Source organism: Anolis sagrei, chromosome 2 (genome assembly GCF_037176765.1).
Source record: "Anolis sagrei isolate rAnoSag1 chromosome 2, rAnoSag1.mat, whole genome shotgun sequence".
NCBI classification, from domain to species: Eukaryota; Metazoa; Chordata; class Lepidosauria; order Squamata; family Dactyloidae; genus Anolis; species Anolis sagrei.
Window position 1 is genome coordinate 116,055,576 of NC_090022.1, and position 22,352 is coordinate 116,077,927.

Here is a 22,352-nt window from a genome sequence, read left to right on the forward strand (position 1 = left end):
GGCCATCCAGCCTCTGCTTAAAAGCTTCCAAAGAAGGACCCTCCACCACACTCCGGGGCAGAGAGTTCCACTGCTGAACGGCTCTCACAGTCAGGAAGTTCTTCCTAATGTTCAGATGGAATCTCCTCTCTTGTAGTTTGAAGCCATTGTTCCGCGTCCTAGTCTCCAAGGAAGCAGAAAACAAGCTTGCTCCCTCCTCCCTGTGGCTTCCTCTCACATATTTATACATGGCTATCATATCTCCTCTCAGCCTTCTCTTCTTCAGGCTAAATATGCCCAGTTCCCTAAGCCGCTCCTCATAGGGCTTGTTCTCCAGACCCTTGATCATTTTAGTCGACCTCCTCTGGACACATTCCAGCTTGTCAATATCTCTCTTGAATTGTGGTGCCCAGAATTGGACACAATATTCCAGATGTGGTCTAACCAAAGCAGAATAGAGGGGTAGCATTACTTCCTTAGATCTAGACACTATGCTCCTATTGATGCAGGCCAAAATCCCATTGGCTTTTTTTGCCGCCACATCACATTGTTGGCTCATGTTTAACTTGTTGTCCACGAGGACTCCAAGATCTTTTTCACACGTACTGCTCTCGAGCCAGGCGTCACCCATTCTGTATCTTTGCATTTCATTTTTTCTGCCAAAGTGGAGTATCTTGCATTTGTCACTGTTGAACTTCATTTTGTTAGTTTTGGCCCATCTCTCTAATCTGTCAAGATCGTTTTGAATTCTGCTCCTGTCCTCTGGACTATTGGCTATCCCTCCCAATTTGGTGTCGTCTGCAAACTTGATGATCATGCCTTCTAGCCCTTCATCTAAGTCATTAATAAAGATGTTGAACAGGACCGGGCCCAGGACGGAACCCTGCGGCACTCCACTTGTCACTTCTTTGATGAAGAGGAAGCATTAATGAGCACTCTCTGTGTTCGTCCACTTAACCAATTACAGATCCACCTCACCGTAGTTTTGCCTAGCCCACATTGGACTAGTTTCCTTGCCAGAAGGTCATGGGGGACCTTGTCGAAGGCCTTACTGAAATCCAGGTACGCTATATCCACGGCATTCCCCGCATCTACCCAGCTTGTAGCTCTATCAAAGAAAGAGATCAGATTAGTCTGGCATGACTTGTTTTTGATAAATCCATGTTGACTATAAGCGATGACTGCATTTGTTTCTAAGTGTTTGCAGACCGCTTCCTTAACAATCTTTTCCAGAATCTTGCCCGGTATCGACGTGAGGCTGACCGGACGGTAGTTGTTTGGCTCATCCTTTTTTCCCTTCTTGAAGATTGGGACCACATTGGCCCTCCTCCAGTCTTCTGGAACTTCTCCTGTTCTCCAAGAACTCTCAAAGATGGTTGCCAATGGTTCCGAAATGACTTCCGCTAGTTCCTTCAATACTCTGGGGTGTAGTTGATCTGGCCCTGGGGACTTGAACTCATTAAGAGCGGCCAGGTATTCCTGGACGACTTCTTTCCTAATTTGGGGTTGGATGTCCTCCAATCCCTCATCCACTCCATCTTGCTGAGGTTGAAGACTCTCTTTTTGTGAGAAGACCGAGGCAAAGAAGGCATTAAGTAGTTCTGCCTTTTCCTTATCCCCTGTCAGCATTGCCCCATCTTCTCCTCGAAGAGGTCCTATCGCCTCCTTGTTTTTCCTTTTTCTACTGACATAAGAATAGAAGCCCTTTTTATTGTTTTTAATGTCCCTGGCAAGTCTGAGCTCGTTTTTTGCTTTAGCCTTGCGGACCTTTACCCTACAGGTGTTGGCTATTTGTTTGAATTCTTCTTTGGTGATTTCTCCCTTTTTCCACTTCTTGTGCATGTCTCTTTTGTGTCTTAGCACAGTTAGAAGTTCTTTGGACATCCATTCTGGCTTCTTTGCACTTGTCCTATTTTTTCTCTTTGTTGGCACGGTTTGCAATTGCGCCTTGAGTATTTCACTCTTGAGAAATTCCCATCCCTCCGTAACTCCCTTGTCTTTTAGTATCTGTGTCCACGGAATGCTGCTCAGCATTTCCTTCATTTTTTGGAAATCAGCTCTCCTAAAGTCCAAAATGCGAGTTTGACTTGTCTTAGTTTCGGCCTTCCTTTGTACCTCAAATTGCAGGAGCACATGGTCACTTGCCCCTAAGGATCCTACCACTTCGACCACATCGATCAGGTCCTCCGCATTTGTTAGGATGAGATCAAGAGTAGCCAATCCCCTTGTTGCCTCTTCTACCTTCTGGACCATGAAATTGTCTGCAAGGCAAGCGAGGAATTTGTTGGACCTTGTACTCTTGGCCGAGTTTGTTTTCCAGCAAATATCGGGATAGTTGAAATCGCCCATGACTACTACATCTCTTCTCTGTGCCTGTTTGGTCAACGGTTGGCAGAAGACTTCATCAAGTTCTTCCTCCTGGCTTGGGGGTCTGTAGTAGACGCCTACAACGACATCTTTTTGAGTCCCAGTTCCCTTGATTCTTATCCAGATGATTTCAAGCTGGTTTCCCAGCTGAAATTGCTTCCATTTTACTACTATTAATAGTACAGGAGCCCATTCCAGTTTTCACTCTAGCAACACCCTTCAAGAGGAAGCAGTTACAGTAAGATGACCCACCAGCCTCAATGTGCATTATTCTTACCTGCCCTCTTTTTGCTGGACATTACCACCAACACCACAGCTGCAAGTAAGAGGATAATAAACAGCAGCACTGTGCAATATATCAAAATGTTGACATGTGTTTCCCCAGATGCCCCGAGGGAAAAAAAACATGCAAAATCAGTCAGAATGCTTATTTGCATGTCTCTACTATTTTAGGAAATAATATAAGAGTTCTGCTTCTTTACATATTCCTTTAAATAACAATTTCTGTAATAAATATATGGTTCTTGCATAACAAGCACATAACATCCATGCATCCATGTGGCTATGGTCAATTTTAAACATTATTGTGCCATGATTTAGCAGCATACTGACCCTGGGTTATAAATTATAAATGTCATTTCCTAATTGGTTCTATCATTAAAAATGGAAAAAAGTTTATGAACTGCGAACGCTTTGTTTTTGCAGGACATTCTGCAGCACATTTTACTATAGTTTTTCAATCACTATCTGATATAGTCTCGACCAATTCAACACAGTTTGTGGCGGTCACAAAAATGAAGTTTCTGGAATATGACAACTACTTTCAAAGTAAATACCACATAATTAAACAGGAAATAACACGTTGGAACCAGGAACAGAATATTTTTCCATTTTTGCTACATAATGTAATTAGTAGCATTATGTAGCTACTCACCATTTGGCAACGTTTTATTGTCTTTTTAAAAGAAGAGGAAATAAAACATTGGGTTTTACATGTTAATAAGAGATAATCACTAATACAAACATTTAAGATTCGGAAGAAAAATAAAAATAGAGTTAGCGACAAGAAAAGCGGGTTCAAAGGGATTGTGAAAAGTTAATCTACCAAAAGTAAGAAGATGTAAGACAAAAAAGAGAGATATTTTGATTATGAAGAAAGCAGCAGAGTTGGAGCATGAAGTGTTAGATAGGGCTTTCATTTCCATTGCTGGAAACTTTGGTGTTCTACCACTTTTGTTTTTAAAGAAGGAACCCTAAGCAGGCAGCTACTGTAATGGTCATATTACATAGAGTTGTAAAGGATTATATGTTTTATAAACACATGCTCAGGGCAAACCCAAAAATCTTCAGGCAGGGAGAATCCTTTATTTGGTCATCCTGACCGCTGCCTCCAGAATGCAACAGTATTTACTTTTAAACATGGGGCCGAGGAAACAATTCCTTAGAGGCACTGAGGATTGATTAAGCTACCACCAAAATTAGAAAGGATTATTTGAGGTTTAACTGGATTTATGCTGAAGTAAACTGGAGTAGGCTGAATTAGAATTCAGAGCACAGAGCACAGAGGGTATAAACACCAAAGTCTTTCAAGTAGTGGGTTGTTGTAGGTTTTTTCGGGCTATATGGCCATGGTCTAGAGACGCATTCTCTCCTGACGTTTCGCCTGCATATGGGGAGCCCTCTCTGCCCATAGCTAATTTCTACATGGAACACTTTGAAAAACAAGCCTTGGAGACAGCAACAAAAAAGCCCCCGATGTGGTTCGGATATGTGGATGACACTTTCACCATTTGGAGCCATGGAGAAGAAGAACTCAACAGGTTCCTGGACCATCTTAACAGCATCCACCCAAACATCCAGTTCACCATGGAAAAAGAAAATGAAGGAAGACTGCCTTTTCTAGATGTCCTAGTCATCCGCAAACCAGATCAACAATTGGGTCACACCGTTTACAGAAAACCCACACACACAGATAGATATCCACATAATAACTCCAACCATCACCCAAGTAAAAAAAGAAGCACAATTAAAGCCTTGGCAGACTGTGCAAAAAGAATCTGCTAACCCCACCTCCTTCAAGATGAACTGAAGCACCTCAACTGGGCTCTCCAGGCCAATGGATACTCCACCTCAGACATCAGAAGAGCTGCAAGACCAAGAACAAGCCACGAGAATAAAGATGAAGATCCACCCAGAGGAAAAGTGTGCTTGCCATACATCAAGGGAACCACTGACCGCATAGGGAAGCTGATGAGGAAACACAACATACAAACTATCTACAGACCCACCAAGAAAATCCAACAAATGCTACGTTCAGCAAAGGACAAGAGGGATCCTCTCACTTCTGCAGGAGTCTACCGTGTACCATGCAGCTGTGGACAAGTCTACATAGGGACCACCAAACGCAGCGTCCAAACACGAATCAAAGAACATGAAAGGCACTGCAGACTACTTCAACCAGAGAAATCAGCCATAGCAGAACACCTCATGAACCAACCTAGACACAGGATTTTATTTGAGAACACAGAAATGCTGGACCACTCTCACAACCACCATGTCAGACTACACAGAGAAGCCATTGAAATTCACAAGCATGTGGACAATTTCAACAGAAAGGAGGAAACCATGGAAATGAACAAAATCTGGCTACCAGTATTAAAAAACTCTAAAATTGCAACAGCACAACAACAGAGAGGAAGCAGGCAGGGACATCTAATTACCTCTCAACAAACGTTTGCCCCAGGCACAGTCAGGCCATTGTATGCTAATCAAGGTGGTCAGTTGAAACATTCACACCTAGCTCCAGCAGACAAGAGTCCTTTGTCCCACCCTGGTCATTCCACAGATATATAAACCCCTTTTCCTAGTTCCAACAGACCTCACTACCTTTGAGGATGCTTGCCATAGATGCAGGCGAAACGTCAGGTGAGAATGCCTCTAGACCAGGCATGGGGAACCTTTGGCTCTCCAGGTGTGGTGGACTTCAACTCCCACAATTCCTTGAGGCCAAGGTAAGCCTTTGGGGCGAATGCCGAGCCTCAAGGAATTGTGGGAGTTGAAGTCCACCACACCTGGAGAGCCGAAGGTTCCTGACCCCTGCTCTAGACCATGGCCATATAGCCTGAAAAAACCTACAACAACCCAGTGATTCTGGCCATGAAAGCCTTCTTTCAAGTAGTGCTGCCACCAATATTAGAATACTCTTCCCCAGACTTGTGTATGGGGATATATTGTAAGAGAGGCACACAGAGGCATTGGCTTATTAACAACAAAGAAAGATGTTTATTTGTTTACTGAGAACAAGCATTGAATCTTAATGGTTGCAGAATGGTATAGAGCTTAATGGTTACTTCAAATAGTTCAATACTTCAGGTTCCAAATAACCTTTCAAAGTTCACAGGAAACTATTAGTCTTCCACTAATTAGTTCCTAATCTCCAAACAGCCCAATTCCAGGGTCTGTTCTAAAAACCCACTATCAAACTATTTCTCCTCAACTGCTCACTGACTTTCCCTAACTGACTTCTGGCTTCAAAAATTCCAACCACTTTCTTCAACTGTCTCCCACCAACTCACTTTTTCCCCACTGTCAGATTTCAAAAAACCCCTCTGGCTCCTGTTTTTTCTACATTTGACCAAGCTCCATCCACTTATCCTTTAAGACTCCCAGCCAATCAAATGGCTTTCCACATTTCCCCCAGGCTGCTTTCTGGCTCTGCCCCCTCTTGGAAATGTCTTTACCTAAGATGGCTGCCTCCTAGCTCCCTTACAAAATGGATGCTAAGCTATTGGGCCTATACAGAACTAACAAGCAAGGTAGGACAGTTCGTTACAGAGTGCACCTTTTCTTGCTGCCAATATTGCATCCGCGAAGAATAGTCCGGCTGAGCTTTTCCGAGTTGTCAGGGGCCTGTTAAATCCACCAAAATGCGAGACCTCGGATAACTCGGTGGCCCGCTGTGAAGCATTTGCTCGATTCTTCACGGATAAAATTGAGCGGATTCGGTCAGGCTTTGACATCATGTTAACGGCAGTCTCCGGGGATGTAACGAGAACATCTGCTTGTCCAGTTTTGTTGGATTCGTTTCAATTGGTTCAGCTTGAGGATGTGGACAGGATCCTTGGAGAGGTGCGACCCACCACATGCATCCTAGATCCCTGCCCATCCTGGCTGATAAAAGAAGCCAGAGGGGGTTTGGCAGAGTGGGTGAAGGTGATGGTTAATGCCTCCTTACAGGAAGGAAAATTTCCAGCGAGCTTAAAACAAGCTGTTATAAAACCGCTGTTGAAGAAACCGTCACTGGATCCCACTCAATTTGACAATTTTCGGCCAGTTTCCAATCTCCCCTACTTGGGCAAAGTCATGGAACGTGTGGTGGCAGCACAACTCCAGGGGTTTCTGGTAGACACTGATTATCTAGATCCGGCACAGTCTGGCTTTAGGCCGGGACATGGAACTGAGACAGCCTTGGTCGCCTTGGTAGATGATCTTCGCCGGCAGCTTGACAGGGGGAGTGTGTCCCTGTTAGTTCTGCTGGACCTCTCAGCGGCCTTCGATACCGTCGATCACGGTATCCTTCTGGGGCGCCTCATGGACATGGGGCTCGGAGGCACTGCTCTGCGGTGGCTCCGATCCTTCCTTGAGGAGTGATCCCAGAAGGTGTTACTGGGTGACACCTGTTCGGCCCCACAACCGTTGTTGTGTGGAGTCCCACAGGGTTCAATTCTGTCCCCGATGTTATTTAACGTCTACATGAAGCCGCTGGGGGAGATCATTCGGAGTTTCGGAATGAGGTGTTATCTCTATGCAGATGATGTCCAAATCTGTCACTCCTTCCCACCTGTCACCAAGGAGGCTGCCCAGACCTTGAACCAGTGCTTGGCTGCTGTGTCGGACTGGATGACAGCAAACAAATTGAAATTGAATCCAGACAAGACAGAGGTCCTACTGGTCAGTTGTAAGGCTGAACAGGGCATAGGGTTACAGCCTGTGTTAGACGGGGTTACACTCCCCCTGAAGACGCAGGTTCGCAGCTTGGGAGTGATCCTGGACTCATCGCTGAGCCTGGAACCCCAGGTCTCGGCGGTGGCCGGGAGAGCTTTTGCACAACTAAAATTTGTGCGCCAGCTGCGCCCGTACCTTGGGAAGTCGGACTTGGCCACGGTGGTCCACGCTCTTGTTACATCCCGATTGGATTACTGCAACGCACTCTACGTGGGGTTGCCTTTGAAGACTGCTTGGAAACTCCAACTGGTCCAGCGGGAGGCAGCCAGATTGCTCACTGGAGTGACATACAGGGAGCACACCACCCCCCTGTTGTGTCAGCTCCACTGGCTGCCGATCCAATTCCGAGCACAATTCAAAGTGCTGGTTTTGACCTACAAAACCCTATACGGTTCCGGCCCAGTGTATCTGTCCGAACGGATCTCCCTCTACGTCCCACCTCGTAACCTAAGATCTTCTGGGGAGGCCCTGCTCTCGACCCCGCCTCTATCACAAGTGAGATTGGCGGGGACGAGGAGCAGGACCTTCTCGGTGGTGGCCCCCCGCCTGTGGAATTCACTCCTCGGGGAGATTAGATCGGCAACGTCCCTTCTTTCATTTAGGAAAAAGTTGAAAACCTGGATGTGGGACCAGGCATTTGGACATTCTGGCAACTAAAGAAAGACCTGATGACAAGCTGGAATTTGACGAGACGGAATGGATTTACGGAACTCCGAACGCTGAGCTCAGGATTAGCCTACTACTGTGTTAGCCTACTAGTGTGTTTATTGTATTGTTTTGTACTGATGATTTTAATTTTTAATTTGTAACTGTTTAATTGCTTTTATATATGTATGTATATGTGACAAAGGCATCGAATTGTGCCTTCCTCTGTAAGCCACCCTGAGTCCCCCCTTGGGGGTGAGAAGGGCGGGGTAAAAGTGACTGAAATAAATAAAATTGCTACGTTTTACATTTATCAGCAAATACTTTTTTGGTTTTCAGGGTTTTGAAAATTGAGGTGCATACTAGCTTTGATTGAGCACTAGACTTGAGAAAATATAGGCATTACAGTATTAGATTTCTTCTGCAAATTTGGGATGGTCTGGTGTTTTCATAAACCTCATCAATTTGTCATTTTCTAGCAGATCCACCGTTTTTGTTATCCATAAATCTTGAGCTGTAATTTCTTCTTGTTTTCAGTAATCACAAATAATGAAGAGCTCTTCTCTTGTTTGATTAATTAGGTCCATTTATATTTAAAGAAAGTATATTTAGCATCCTCATTCTTGTGTTAGTAGATGATCATCCAATTCTTCTTCATTTGAAGTGGCTTGTTGCTGTTGTTGAACGTCTTCCTTATCCAGGTTCTACTGGAGGGGACGTGGTTTTAAAAAGGGAATTTTCAGAGATGCCCATCCCAATGTCCATATGTCATGATTTACTGCCATATTGACTTATTTCTGCAGTAGGCCTATGTTCACAGAAAATGCTGATTGTTTGAGAAATCAGTGCTCCAAAGAAGAAGTTACTATTCCAGGATAACAGTATATCCGGACAAAACCAGTTAGCTGTTGGCTAATTAGAACCCCCAAGTTTCCCAGTCGCTCTGAAGCCATGTTTGCAACAGACTAACAGATAAGATACAGTAATGGTCAGAGAACAATGCACTATAGTTATGTTATGGTTGTGCCATTGTTAGGATCCGACGTGTGCTATAATGTCAATCAAAATCATAAACAACTAATGAACAAATGTATAGCTAACTTAGACCAATGAAATGATTTGTCTTTGGGAACCAATGAAAATGTATATTCCATTTACTATAAATGCTCTGCAGCCCTATTGGGGGTTGCGACAAACCCTTTGATTGCATCCCTTTCTTCCTTTCTTCCTCTCTTGTTTAACTTTATCTAAATATTTTTCAGCCTGTATGATTCTCTTGTCAATCCTTACCTCCAATTTTTTTCAGTCCATCTGTAATAGTTCTTATTTGGGTCAAGATTTCCATCATGGGATATTCTTCTTGAGAAGGAAATCCTCTCCTGGAAGCTTCTTTCTGATCTTCCTGATCTTTGAATTTCGTTCTTGTTGACATTGTGGTCATTTTTGCAATCAAGCTGTATTTTTTGAAAAATAGACATCTACTGCATATGTACTAGGCACTAGACAACGTTTTAGGCCTGGAAAATCTTAAGAAAAGTTGGGGGTTGTCTAGTACACCGGGTATAAAACTAAAATAATAATAATTAAAAGAAAAGAATAAAATCCAACTACCTTAGGAGGGAGGGAGGGAGGGAGGGAGGAGGGCACAGGGAGGAGGAGCGGCAGGCCATATTGCCATGGAGGGGTGATTGCCCACTCAGCTGTCCCCATGGCTAAAGTCCAGGATCGCCAGTGCAGTGACAAGGGTGCTCTGGAGTTGCCTGAGAAGGCAGGAATCCTTTCTGCCTCGAGGCACGGCCATGGCTCGCTGAACCCACCGAAGGAGTCAGGAAACTACGGAGGCGCTGAATGCAGAGTTGTCTTAAATGGCGAGTATATCCCCAACTCTGTATTTTGTGTTGAAAAGTTGGGGGGGTCATCTTATAGCCCCAGTCGCCTTGTATTCTGGAATATATGGTAATTCTTAAAGATTTGTTGTAGTACCTCCTTTAGCCACTTTAGTGTACTGTGGCTTGCAGCTCTTTTAGTTGTTTCCCTGTTTTTTGTATTTCTGTATTTCAAGCTCTATGATTTTCTCTATGGTTTTATTTCTATAGTTCATCTCTATGGTTACTTCCTGTCTTATTTCATGTTTGGAATCTCTCCATAGGCTCCATGTGGTCCCAAAATGTTATGGCTATTGAGTTCTTAGGTGTGTTAATCAATTTTAATCTCACAGTTCTTATAGCATAATCTTTAACAAATTTATTTACTTTTTAGTTTTCTCACCAGATAGTTTTACAAGGCAGACATAGAAAATTATTGAAGAATAGTTTCACTATTTGGATTTTTACAGTGCTTTTAAAAAATCTCTACAATTTTCAACAAAAGAAAAAAGAATACAGTTTACCTCTCAGAGATGTCTTGCCCATGAATTTGGTAAGCTTACAGCAGATTTAAGGGCATCTTTTAGCTCATTTTTAAAGATCTTATATAAATGTTGTACTTCAAGAAGTGAATTGAAGCTACTTCTGTCTGCAACTGCCTGCTTGACAATGTTGCTGGGGCACACAATGAACCTCCCTCCCCTTCTCTTGTTTCAGTGGGGAAGGTGAGATCTTTCAAAATGATCAAGGGTCTGGAGAACAAGCCCTATGAGGAGCGGCTTAAGGATCTGGGCATGTTTAGCCTGAAGAAGAGAAGGCTGAGAGGAGATATGATAGCCATGTATCAATATGTGAGAGGAAGCCACAGGGAGGAGGGAGCAAGCTTGTTTTCTGCTTCCTTGGAGACTAGGACGCGGAACAATGGCTTCAAACTACAAGAAAGGAGATTCCATCTGAACATGAGGAAGAACTTCCTGACTGTGAGAGCCATTCAGCAGTGGAACTCTCTGCCCCAGAGCATGGTGGAGGGTCCTTCTTTGGAAGCTTTTAAACAGAGGCTGGATTTGAATGCAATATTCCAGCTTCTTGGCAGGGGGTTGGACTGGATGGCCCATGAGGTCTCTTCCATCTCTTTGATTCTATGATTCTACGATTCTAAGTCCCGAGAGGTTTGTGTCTGTCCTTTTTCTTTCTGAAAAAGTATTTCTCAACTCCGTGCAGTTGATAAAATCCCAAGGATGTACCAGTGCTCAGCCACTTTGCTAAGTCACTTCTCACAGATCCATTTTCTTCACTGGAAGTCAAGTCTTGAAAGCATTTCATGTTAATTAATCCTGTCTAGGATTAGGAGAAGACAATTATGCTGGGGAAAATGGAAGGAAGAGGGGCTGACCAAGGGCGAGATGGATGGATGGTATCCTTGAAGTGACTGGATTGACCTTGAAGGAGCTGGGGGTGGTGACGACCAACAGGGAGCTCTGGCGTGGGCTGGTCCATGAGGTCACGAAGAGTCGGAAACGACTGAACGAATGAACAACAACAACAACAATCCTGTCTAGGAAGGAGCTCAGGTTGTTACACACACACACACACGAAATTAAAATACTCACTCTGTGGGAATAGGGTTGAGACCAGATTCATCTGTGTCCTCTGCAATGTACCCAGGTTCTGATGTTTCAGTAGATGACAGCTTTTCATCATGTTCAATGGTTGATATCTTTTCTGGTGGCTCAGAGATTGTTGATCCTTCTTCTGGATCTGAGATGGCAGGAAAAAAAGATTGGCAGGATCAACAAAAATATTGGTTCTCATTATTCTTGGTAGTAAAAGAACATTCTGAATGAAATCTTCAGATAACGAGAGATAGCTGCATCTTTCAACGCAACTGCCATCCAAAACCTACCTTTTAAACAGTGCAGCATCCACTCCCCAACAAAGCCATTTCCATGATGCCGGAGAGCAGAGGGATGACTGGGAGCAAATACAGCCCTTTTACTGTAGTTGAAAGTGCTGTGATGTTGCAATCTACAATATATTCGGTGATACCCACTGCAGTTGCATACATCCCTGCTGATTCCTCTGCTTTCCAGAAAAATTGAAATAGCCTTCTGTGTGTGTTGTTCATACATTTTTGGGAGAATTTCATTGATTTTAGTGCATGTCTGGAAGAGAATTCTGATCATAGCTGTAAAAGTGAACTACAGCAGCCTGGGTCATAGAGCATTGTAATTCATGAACAGGATGCCAGCCACCATGTACTAGGGCATGAATAGGTCAACTTAATTTACCCCTTACTGCACTGGAGATTTTTAAATTTTCCACTTGCACAGAAATGGGCGTGAAATTGCATTTTTAATCCTTGACTTTTTATCACAATAATAAGAGAAGAAGGACAAATGTTTACCTTGGCAGACAATCACTTGAATATTATGTGTGGAATCAGGTAAAAACCTGCGTGTTATACCACACTGATAAAGTCCAGCATCTTCTAATGTCACGTTCTTCATATTCACTTGAAAACATTGGTTTTGTTGGCTGTCTTGGATCGAGATTCTGGTATACTCCACTTTTCTGTCTAAATCAGAACTTATTAATACAGCACAATAGTAGTTACTGAAGACTTTCCAAACTGCTTGGAATTTGCACCAATACTTAGAATGATTTTCATAGTCTTTGTCATAACAGCATTGTACTGACAGTGATGCTCCTACATCACTATGGACTTTGTTTGGACCATTGAGAGCCCAGCAACCTGCAGACAGCAAAAGAAGGTGAAGTCAGTGTTCATCCATCCTATGCCATACAATCACACCCATGTTGCCTCTGTTCATATTGCTTGCTCCATCCTGGAAAATTAAAGCAAGATCTGGGAATGTTGCCTTTCTCTGTCTTGTGACCTCAAGTCTCTTGGCAATGCACTTTCTGAATCATTGGGCAGTCCATAACAGCTACTCAATTGATTTTTAAAATGAATTCCTGCTTTGCCCCTTGTCATCATAATTATCTCATCCCACCAGCAAGGTGCTGATTCAGCCATGTTTAACTGGAATTTAGGAAACCCAGAGTCTAATCCCCATGAAGACTAACAATTCATGATCCTGGGTCAGGATCCTACTCCACAGGACTTTTATGCATAAAATGTGGCAATTGGGAGCAATCTGTCATTTTGAGCTGATAGGGGAGGAGGCAGGAACAATATATAATTGTAACTAATAACAAAAAGTAAATTAATACCTGGAATTAACACCCAACTCAGAAGAGAAAACATCTTCACGAGCCTCATGGTTCTGTTGTCCAAGTTTGAGGGCAGTTTCAGTGGTCCACAGTGTTGAATGTAGTCTGACTGATTTTGCAGTCCAAGAGTCAGATTCAACAAATCAGATGCAAAAAGCTGAGCAACTTAACTTTCTTTAGAGATAGTGTAAGAAAAGAAGCACTTTTTTTGCAATTTCTTGATCACCTGCTGCTGTGGTTGAGATATTTCCTCTTTTTTATTTTGAGAATAGGAGGAAGAAACAATACTCGGTCTTATTTGATTAGATGAAAATTTCAAGGGATTCTGCACTGTCTTCTCCAGAACAACTGGTAAGGTGCTCAAGGGAAGCTCAGAAGTGAAACAAGAGAAACCAGAGCAGTGTTAGAGCTTTCCATCTGATAATTAAACACTCCTCACCAAACTATAAATCCCTGGACAGGATAGAACTTTGGCAAGCAGAAGAGTCTCAACCTGCTACAGTAGAGCTATGTTGGTAAAAGGCAAAGAAGAAGAGGAAGTATTATCTTTCTTTCTGTGTCAACAGCAGTACTGTTTCTTAATCTGTGGTCAGAATAGCCAGGCGGAGAGAAGAAAGAGGATTTGCATGTTTGCTAAAACGAAACATGACCCCTGCCCTATAACTGTATTCTTCCCTTTTCTCAAGGGTTTGCCCCCTCAACTTGTCTCTGCTTTGTCCTATGCCTACTACTATGTCCTATATATTACGACTTAATATTCATTACTCGGTAGGAAGCCTGGGTACATGGATGTAGGATGAACTGCAGCCAGTAAAACACAGTGGCTTTCCAAAGAAATGTTCGCCTTCATGATCCTTTCCTTCATTCCCACATCTCCTTTGCTGCCCAGTTTCACCCCCTCTTCAATGGTATGGGGAAAATGAAAATGCTAACTGCCAGGTGGAAACAGGTATGACTTAAATAACCTAAGGGCTCCAGGTCCCATATAATCTTGGAAGCTAAGGTCAGCCCTGAGTAGTACTTAGATAGGAGACTGCCACCAGATTCCAAGTTCAGTAGGCTATATTTCAGAGAAAGGCCCTGGCAAAAACAACTATACATGTTCCTTAACAAAGAAAATCTAATTAAAGCCATACAAGTTGACATACAACTTGAAGGCACTTCAGCGAATGTGCATGTGAACACACACACAGAGTATGAGTAAAGCTCAGTTACTAAGTGTCAAGGGGAAACAATCTTTAACAGCTTTCTTTGCCAGAAGTTTGAGCATTTCTACCATTCATGGTAGAGGGCTGCCCTTTTTTGACAATGCTACTTAACAAGGCTGCTAACAGGGTGAGTGTGCCCCACGTGGGTAAGATATCAATGGATCAATTTTTTTGCCACCATCATTGTCATCTGTAAGGCCCTGAAAATGTGTGCTTATCTACAATGGCCATACAGTCCCAGAAATATATATATAGTGTGTTGGACATGGAATTTCATGAGCACAGCATTGTGATCCTTCTGTTTGATGTAGGAGTGCAACTTATGTAAATGGGTGTATGATGTCATTCCAAGGAGGCAAATGTAATTTTAATACCAATGCAACTTGAACTTTTGGGTATTTCTGGGTAATATGGAACATTATGGAACATTATTTGGTAATATGGAACATTATTTGCCCATAATGATGGGCAAATAATGAAGAAACCTATTGGACCTATGGAATGCGAAATATTGACCATGAGACTGTTTATTGTTGTGATATTGTGCTATTGTTGTGCTATTGTGCTATATATTGATGTTTTAATCTGCTAATTGTTTAATTATTGTAACTGTTTTTATATTTTGTATGTATTTGGATAAGGGCATCGAATTCTGCCCTCTTTTTGTAAGCCGCCCTGAGTCCCCCCTCGGGGGTGAGAAGGGCGGGGTATAAGTAACAGAAATAAAAAAAATAATTATGCATGGAAGAATCAACCTGTGCAGAACAAAACAGTATTGAAAGTCAATCTCATGTTGCTCAAGTCTGCAGTCCTCAATAAAAAAGAATTAGCATTAGGTTTTGCTGGGGGAACCCCTTCCTCACCAGCTCTTGAATGTCTGTTAATGTATCTATCTGTTCTCTCTCTGTCTTACTTCTCCTTTCTAACTAAAACCTCATGTTCTTACTTTTGCTTTTCTCGTCTTTGCATGCAAACCACTCTCTACTCTGTGTGTTTGAAGAAATGTAGTTTTTCAAGGATTTTCCCTCTTGCTTTTGAACTTAGAAGAATTGGAGTTAGAGAGAAGCTTAGACCCAATTCTTTTCTATCAAGAAACATAGTTCTTATATTTTTAAATGAACATTTTGAAACTTTAAAGATTGAACTCTGCATCTTTACCTTCTAATCTCAAGAATTCATTTGCAGCCACAACACGTCACCTTCTGCTTGCTGTGAGCTGACTGCTCAATTAAGTATCCTGCTTGTATTTTTGGATGCTCTGCTATTTGGGGGAGAATTTCCTAACAAATAGAATATTTTTATTTTGGTCAATAACCAGTATTAAATCAACCTGTACATAATGGCTGACAGACATATATCTTTTATATGCATAGAGACTGAAAGACAGTAATACATAAATGCAGGGATTGGTTGATAATGTTATCAAGCCACAATACCCCCCGCCACCAAGCACTGAATTCAGAAGGACTCCCCAAGCTGCGGACCTGTGTCTTTGGGGGAGTGTTACCCCGTCAAGCACAGGTTGCCATCCTATACTCTGATTGGCTTTTCAACTGACCAGGAGAACATCTGTCTTATCAGGATTAAGTTTCAGTTTGCTAGCCCTCATCCAGCCCATCTCAGCTGCCAGACACTGGTTAGGACCTGGGCAGCTTCCTTGGTCTTAGGTGGAAATGAGTAATAGAATTGTGTGTTATCTGCGGACAGATGACACCAAACTCCAAAACTCCGGATGACCTCACCCAGAGGTTTCATGTAGATGTTGAATCGCCTTGCGGGACTCCACAAGCCAGTGGTCAGGCGTGTGAGCAGGCATCCCCCAGCACCACCTTCTGGGTCCGGCCCTCCAGGAATGAGCAGAGCCACTGTGCTCTCAAGTCCTATCCTGGAGAGTCAACCCATCCGGATCCATAAGCCTCTTGGGGCAGACCATCCCCCGCCCCTAAAGAGGTTAGAATTCGCTGTCAAACCTGATCAGGTGGTGGTTGGTCCATGACAATGGAATGATAATGAGATCCTCCAAACCAACACCGTCATCCCCACCACATTAAAAACCAAGTCTAACATGTGTCCATTCACATTATTCAGATGCTCCCAACCTGATTTGTGATTCTGCCATTTAGAAACAATCCCTTGAGAAGTCCCACCTGAATTTTGACATTTTCCAACCTGAGACTGGAACAATCCACATAACAAAGTACTTGGCCTCTACTATTCTTCCCTCCAATGAGCAGTCAGGCTTTATTTCTTGAAGTATGGACTGGTTGGATTTTCTTGCTGTCCAAGGCACTCTCAGCACTTTCCTCCAGCACCACAGTTCAAAAGCATCTATCTTCCTTCGCTCAGCCTTCCCTATGGTCCAGCTCTCACATCCGCAGGTGACTATGGGGAATACCATTGCTTTAACTATGTGGGTCTTTGTTGCCAGTGTGATGTGTTTGTGTATTTACATTGTACTTATCTGTGTATTTAGAGAGTTTTAAAAAGGATGCCTGTTTTAAAAAGTGTGCTGGTGTCCTGAACTGGTCAAGCTAGAAAGGGGAGGAGGTGATCCTGTGTGATAGGGGTGAGTAAATTATCTGTCTTCTTTAAAGACAGAACCTCATGAAATGCCATGCAAAGAAGACAATTCTACCTGCTTTCCCCCTTTGTGGGATGAAATCCTTAGTTCTTGTAGCTTCTTTTAAAAAAAATATTTTTATTGAAGTTTTCCAAATACAATGTTTGGGAAATAGACATTTGGGGGGTGGGGAGTGGGGGTGAGGGGGGTTGTGGGGTGTATGTAGGGATTGAGTGGGGGGGGGGAAGAAAAAACAAAAAAAAGTGACATAACATAGGGGGAATAAAGAAAAAAGAAAGAAAAAAGGGAAGGAAGAGCTTATTGAAAAGAAAAAAAGAGCTTCTTGATTTTGATACATTGTTCAGAATGGATGGGGCAGAATTGTTGTTTTCTTGGGCTTTCATGAAGGTGTCTCAGAAGCCACATGATCAGATGATCGTCTGTTCTTTCTATACATTGCAAAGCCCGGCACAAGAAGATGAGCATTTTCGAGCCAACCGAAATCAGGAAAGGCAAATAAATCGGGTAACTGCATCAAAGAAACAGAATGTTATTATTTCTATAAAAGACAGCAATGTTATTTCTTACAGTTTCCTAATAGAAAAGTTGATCTGCATACTATGGATATAGAAAAGAAAATCTGCTGCAGGTTCCAATGCTTAGCCTCCAGAATTGAAAAATTACTGTGTCTATCCCATTCTTTACCTGATACCTTTCCAATGCAAATGACTGCTGATCATGAACCAATGGAATGTATTATTTATGTAGATCTATCAGGTGATATTTTTTACTAGTTGCTGATTGGCTACTCTCCTTGATTTCTAGCATCATGATCATGAGCAAAGCCTTCCTTAGACACATGAATGCATCTAGCCTATCCTTGCTAGATCTATAGATGGATCTATTTATAACATAATGAATGATGATGTTTACCATCAGTTGTCATATTTTCTCTAGAAGCTGTCTAACTGACATGCTCAATTCCTGATCAATGAAACCATAAATGATTTTATTCACTTAACAGTTAACAACATCCTGAGGTAAGTTCCTTCCACTAAAATCTAAAAATACACAGATTATCTGCTTATTCGAGGTTATATGGCAGTGGAGATTTATATCCAGTTCAAAACCAATAACCTGGGATCAGATCCTGGGATATAAGAACAGTATAAAAGGGGCCAAATACTAAGTGCTGTAGGTTATATTTCAGAAGTAATTCCTTTGTTCATATTTTGTCATCCCAAGTACTAGCTTCACCAGAATATGGTGAAAATTGGCCGCCTTATCTGGTCTACTTCTTACTACAGGGTCTGGAATTGGGAGGATTATTCTTATTGTTCCTACCTATAGTTAAATGCTTCGCATACTCTTATCTAATGATTGTTATATTGGAATGTTGATTCTTGTTTCCAGGTCTTCCTTTGCTTTTGCATTTCTTTTGCTGGACTCCTTCCCCAGTTGTGATCACAAAGATAAGGCAGCAAAACTCACAGTTTAACATCCTCATGAAATGTGCTGATGAAACACACACACACACACATTCCTATATACCTTAAGGATCTGGAATCCAGGATGGGAAAGGAGGAACTGCTGAGCTCAATGCTAGTTGATTTTTCAGTGGTTACTGATGCAGAGAAGAAAATAAAAGAAAGGTGAGACATCCATATAGTTCATGATAAGCCAGCCTGGATCGGATTAAACTCCCGACCGTTTGTCTAGCTTGCTGTTGACCTTTGCAGCCCAAAGACAGTTGCATCTCTCAAGTAGAAATTTAGGTACTGCTTATTCGGGGAGGCTAATTTAACTAATTTAAAACACCATAAAACTCTCCAGCAGCATGCAAAAGAATGAGGATATACTCCATCAGTGTCACAAGTGGATTGTGAAGCAACAGCTCCCCCTGCGGCCGGAATTCAAAACATACCCTCATGAAGCTGGAAAGTTCAACAGCCTCTGTGTGTCTGTCTATATATGTTCTGTGTCTGTGGAATTCATTGAATACTTGCCATGTATATGTGCATTGTGATCCACCCTGAGTCCCCTGCAGGGTGAGAAGGGTGAAATATAAATACTGTACATAAAGTAAAAATAAATAAATAAGCCAATCTCATCATACGTTGCAAATTTCAGCTGCAACTCCTGTTGTGCCACAGCTTTGCCACAGAGCATGCTGCCTCTCACTACACATGGGAGAAGTACTTCCAAGGTGTCTCCAGGGCAAAACAGTGCCAAAACCTAAGGTGCTGCTGAAAAAAAGCCGCCAGCAGGATCACGGGAGGTTTCCCGCATTACATTGTCCTCAATGAGGCAAGCAGGCTGGCAGACGCTTCCTCTCATGTGATGAGGGAAAGAGGAAGCCAGAATGGTACGAGGGACAGGGTGATAGGTCCCCATGCCTCCTGGGGGGGGGGGGGGACGCTGCAGGGATTGCCATGATGTGCATGTATGACAAGGTATTACATAGATATACACTTTACTTGGTAAATGTCTTTTACTTGGTAAATGTCTATTACTTTCTGCCCCGTGCCTCACTTTGATCATAAGCATTTGCCTCTATAGCCAGATAATCCTCCATTTTACATGAGAGAAGTAGTTAACCTTTTTTCCCATCCTCCTTCAGTCCTTATCAATAAAGGATGCCAGTTGCAGGGCTACACCTGACTCCAACCTTATTTTATGGAACTGAATGAACTGAAAGTGTTCACTGAACCCTTTTGCCTTCTCCCCCATTGAAGGTTTGACAGTGAAAGAGAAGAGGCATCCATGGTCACTTGGACGCCTCTGCAGATGTCAGCACAGGTCACCCCTAATGGCCAAGATCTCTCACAGAGCTCTGTGACCGCAACAGTGATGGTGACAGAGATGATAAGGCGACAGTTCATACCATCGTTGGGCTGAATGGGCCATGTAGCACGACTGGACTATGTTGAGGGCCTTAGACTGCCTCTTTCTTCTCCATGCCTTCTGCTATTGCATTCATCTGCAAATATGTCAGCTACAAAGTGTGTATTCTTATGGTGTTTTTACCTGTGTATTGTGGTCTGCTTGTAGAGGTCATCTGATGGATGATGTTCACTGAAATCAGATCTTCTTTATCATCCAATGATGCATTAACTAAAGCGGCTGGGAATTAGAAAAGAATCTCATTACTTCTGGACACACTAGGATGCCTCCTCCTTTTCCTGAGTCTTGTGGGCAACTCTGCCCGCAATGGTTTGAATCTTTTACAGAGCGCTGCAACCACTCAGCAGTGGTGACAAGAATGGTCCAGCAGGGCTGAATGGTATCAGCATAGCTAGACAATGTAGATTCTACCCCACTGCCACAGTGGTTTAGGCACAGAGGATGTCGCAAGCTCTGGGCTCAATCCAGTTTTGTTACTGCTCTGGACTGGCCACAGATTAAGTGACCAGTTTAGATATACCCTAAATAATAGGGCTGGGCAACCACAGAAAAATTTGTTTCTAAACTCGATTCGTTTTTAGGGGGTTTTTGCATTTCGATTTTTAAAAGAATTCCGAAATGTTTCTTTAAAAAAGTTCGAAATTTACGAAATTTCGGAAATTACGAAACAATTATGAAACAATTACGAAACAATTACGAATCGATTCGTTAATGGCGGACGCAACTGCACAATACGCTAAAAAAACCTCCAAATGGGACAGGGGGAACTTCTGAAGCTTCCCTCTCCCTCTGTTGTTGACTGTTGATGTGATAATTATATTTTTTTTTCACTGATAAAACAAACAACAACTATAAAACTTGCACCAGACATGCGGAAATAATAACGAAACGATTTCGAAACGATTTCGAAACAATTACGAAACAATTATGAAATGAATTGAAAAATTCGTTTCGATTTTTAGTTGCTCCTGAATGGTTCAATATCGCTTCGTTATAAAAAAAAATAACGAATTAATAACGAATTACGAAATTAACGAACGAAACCGCCCAGCCCTACTAAATATGGTGATGAGTACCTTATCACACTAGAGTTGAAAGAGTGGTACAACGGGCAGCAGCCAGATTATTTTTTTATTTATCGTGTCAGGAGCAGACCAAACAGTTGCATTGCATTTTTTAACAAACAAACAAACAAAACACAAAGTTTGCAAGCTTGGTAGTTGATTAAATGTCCTTTGACCAGTAGCTGGCCACTTGGAGTGTCTCTGATGTTGCTGCAAGAAGGTTCTCCATTGTGCATGTGGCAGGGCTCAGGTTGCATTGCAGCAGGTGGTCTGTAGTTTGCTCATCTCCACACTCACATGTCGTGGATTCCACTTTGTAGCCCCATTTCTTAAGATTGGCTCTGCATCTTGTGGTGCCAGAGCGCAGTCTGTTCAGCGCCTTCCAAGTTGCCCAGTTTTCTGTGTGCCCAGGGGGGAGTCTCTCATTTGGTATCAGCCATTGATTGAGGTTCTGGGTGTGAGCCTGCCACTTTTGGACTCTCGCTTGCTGAGGTGTTTCAGCGAGTGTCTCTGTAGATCTTAGAAAACTATTTCTTGATTTAAGTCATTGACGTGCTGACTGATATCCTAAAAGGGAATGAGCTGGAGATGTCACTGCCTTGGTCCTTTCACTATTGGTTGCTACTTCCCAGCGGACGTCAAGTGGTGCAATACCGGCTAAACAGTGTAATTTCTCCAGTGGTGTAGGGAGCCACTGGGGAAATTGTTTATGTGATTTATATTAATTGTTTTGTATTGATTTTGTTATTGCTTTTGTTTACTGATGTACTGTGGGCTTGACCTCATGTAAGCCACACCGAGTCCCTTGAGGAGATGGTGGCGAGCTATAAATAAAGTATTATTATTATTATTATTATTATTATTATTATTATGCCCTACTCACATGGAAATGAGTGGAGCCCACTCAACACATAAAAATATATCTTGCTAATTGCACCCCACACACTTATTTAAGAGACAATTGTTATTTCCTCCCACCCTGGACATTCCACAGATATATACACCCCCAGTTGCTTGAATACCATCAGATCCTCTGAAGATGCCAACTAGGTGAAAGATCAGGAGAAAATGCTGCTAGAAAACGGCCATACAGCCTGGAAACCACACAACGCCTCAGTGATTCTGGCTGTGAAACCCTTAGACAATTCATAACATGAACACTCCAGCAGCTTCTGTGTACAGGGTGCATCAGAAGGACAAGCCAATTTGTTCTTTACTTCAGCAGCAAAATATGCCTTCATTCTTTCTTTGTATGCATGTAATTTGCTAATATTAGCATCATTTTATTTTCATGCAACTTAATAATTGCTGGGAAGATAACGGTTTGTTTATGAAAGCTGCGTATCTGCCCAGTGTCGCTCACATGTTGGAGGCACTGCTGTCCCTCTGCTTCCATCCCTTTTTCTTATTCTCTCTCCTCATACCTTTTCCCTTTCCCCTTCCCCTCTCTTCCTTCCTTTCCTCCTTTTACTTTCTTCCTCTTTCCCTTCCTCCCTTCTCCTTTTTCTGTTTCTGTCTTTCT

At 42.6% G+C, this 22,352-nt stretch overlaps 1 protein-coding gene across 1 annotated transcript; it reads right to left on the reverse strand.

Annotated features, from left to right (window-relative positions):
• Positions 1 to 11,446: 11,446 nt before the first annotated feature.
• LOC137096188 (protein CD300H-like) lies at positions 11,447 to 16,493 on the reverse strand. The gene is made up of 5 exons (XM_067464810.1): positions 16,472 to 16,493; positions 14,286 to 14,300; positions 13,095 to 13,259; positions 12,265 to 12,612; positions 11,447 to 11,618 (listed from the first exon to the last, which is right to left on the reverse strand). Exons 1-5 carry the CDS (start codon positions 16,491 to 16,493, stop codon positions 11,467 to 11,469), a joined length of 702 nt encoding a protein of 233 aa, XP_067320911.1. The 3' UTR covers positions 11,447 to 11,466.
• Between the last annotated feature and the right edge of the window lie 5,859 nt (positions 16,494 to 22,352).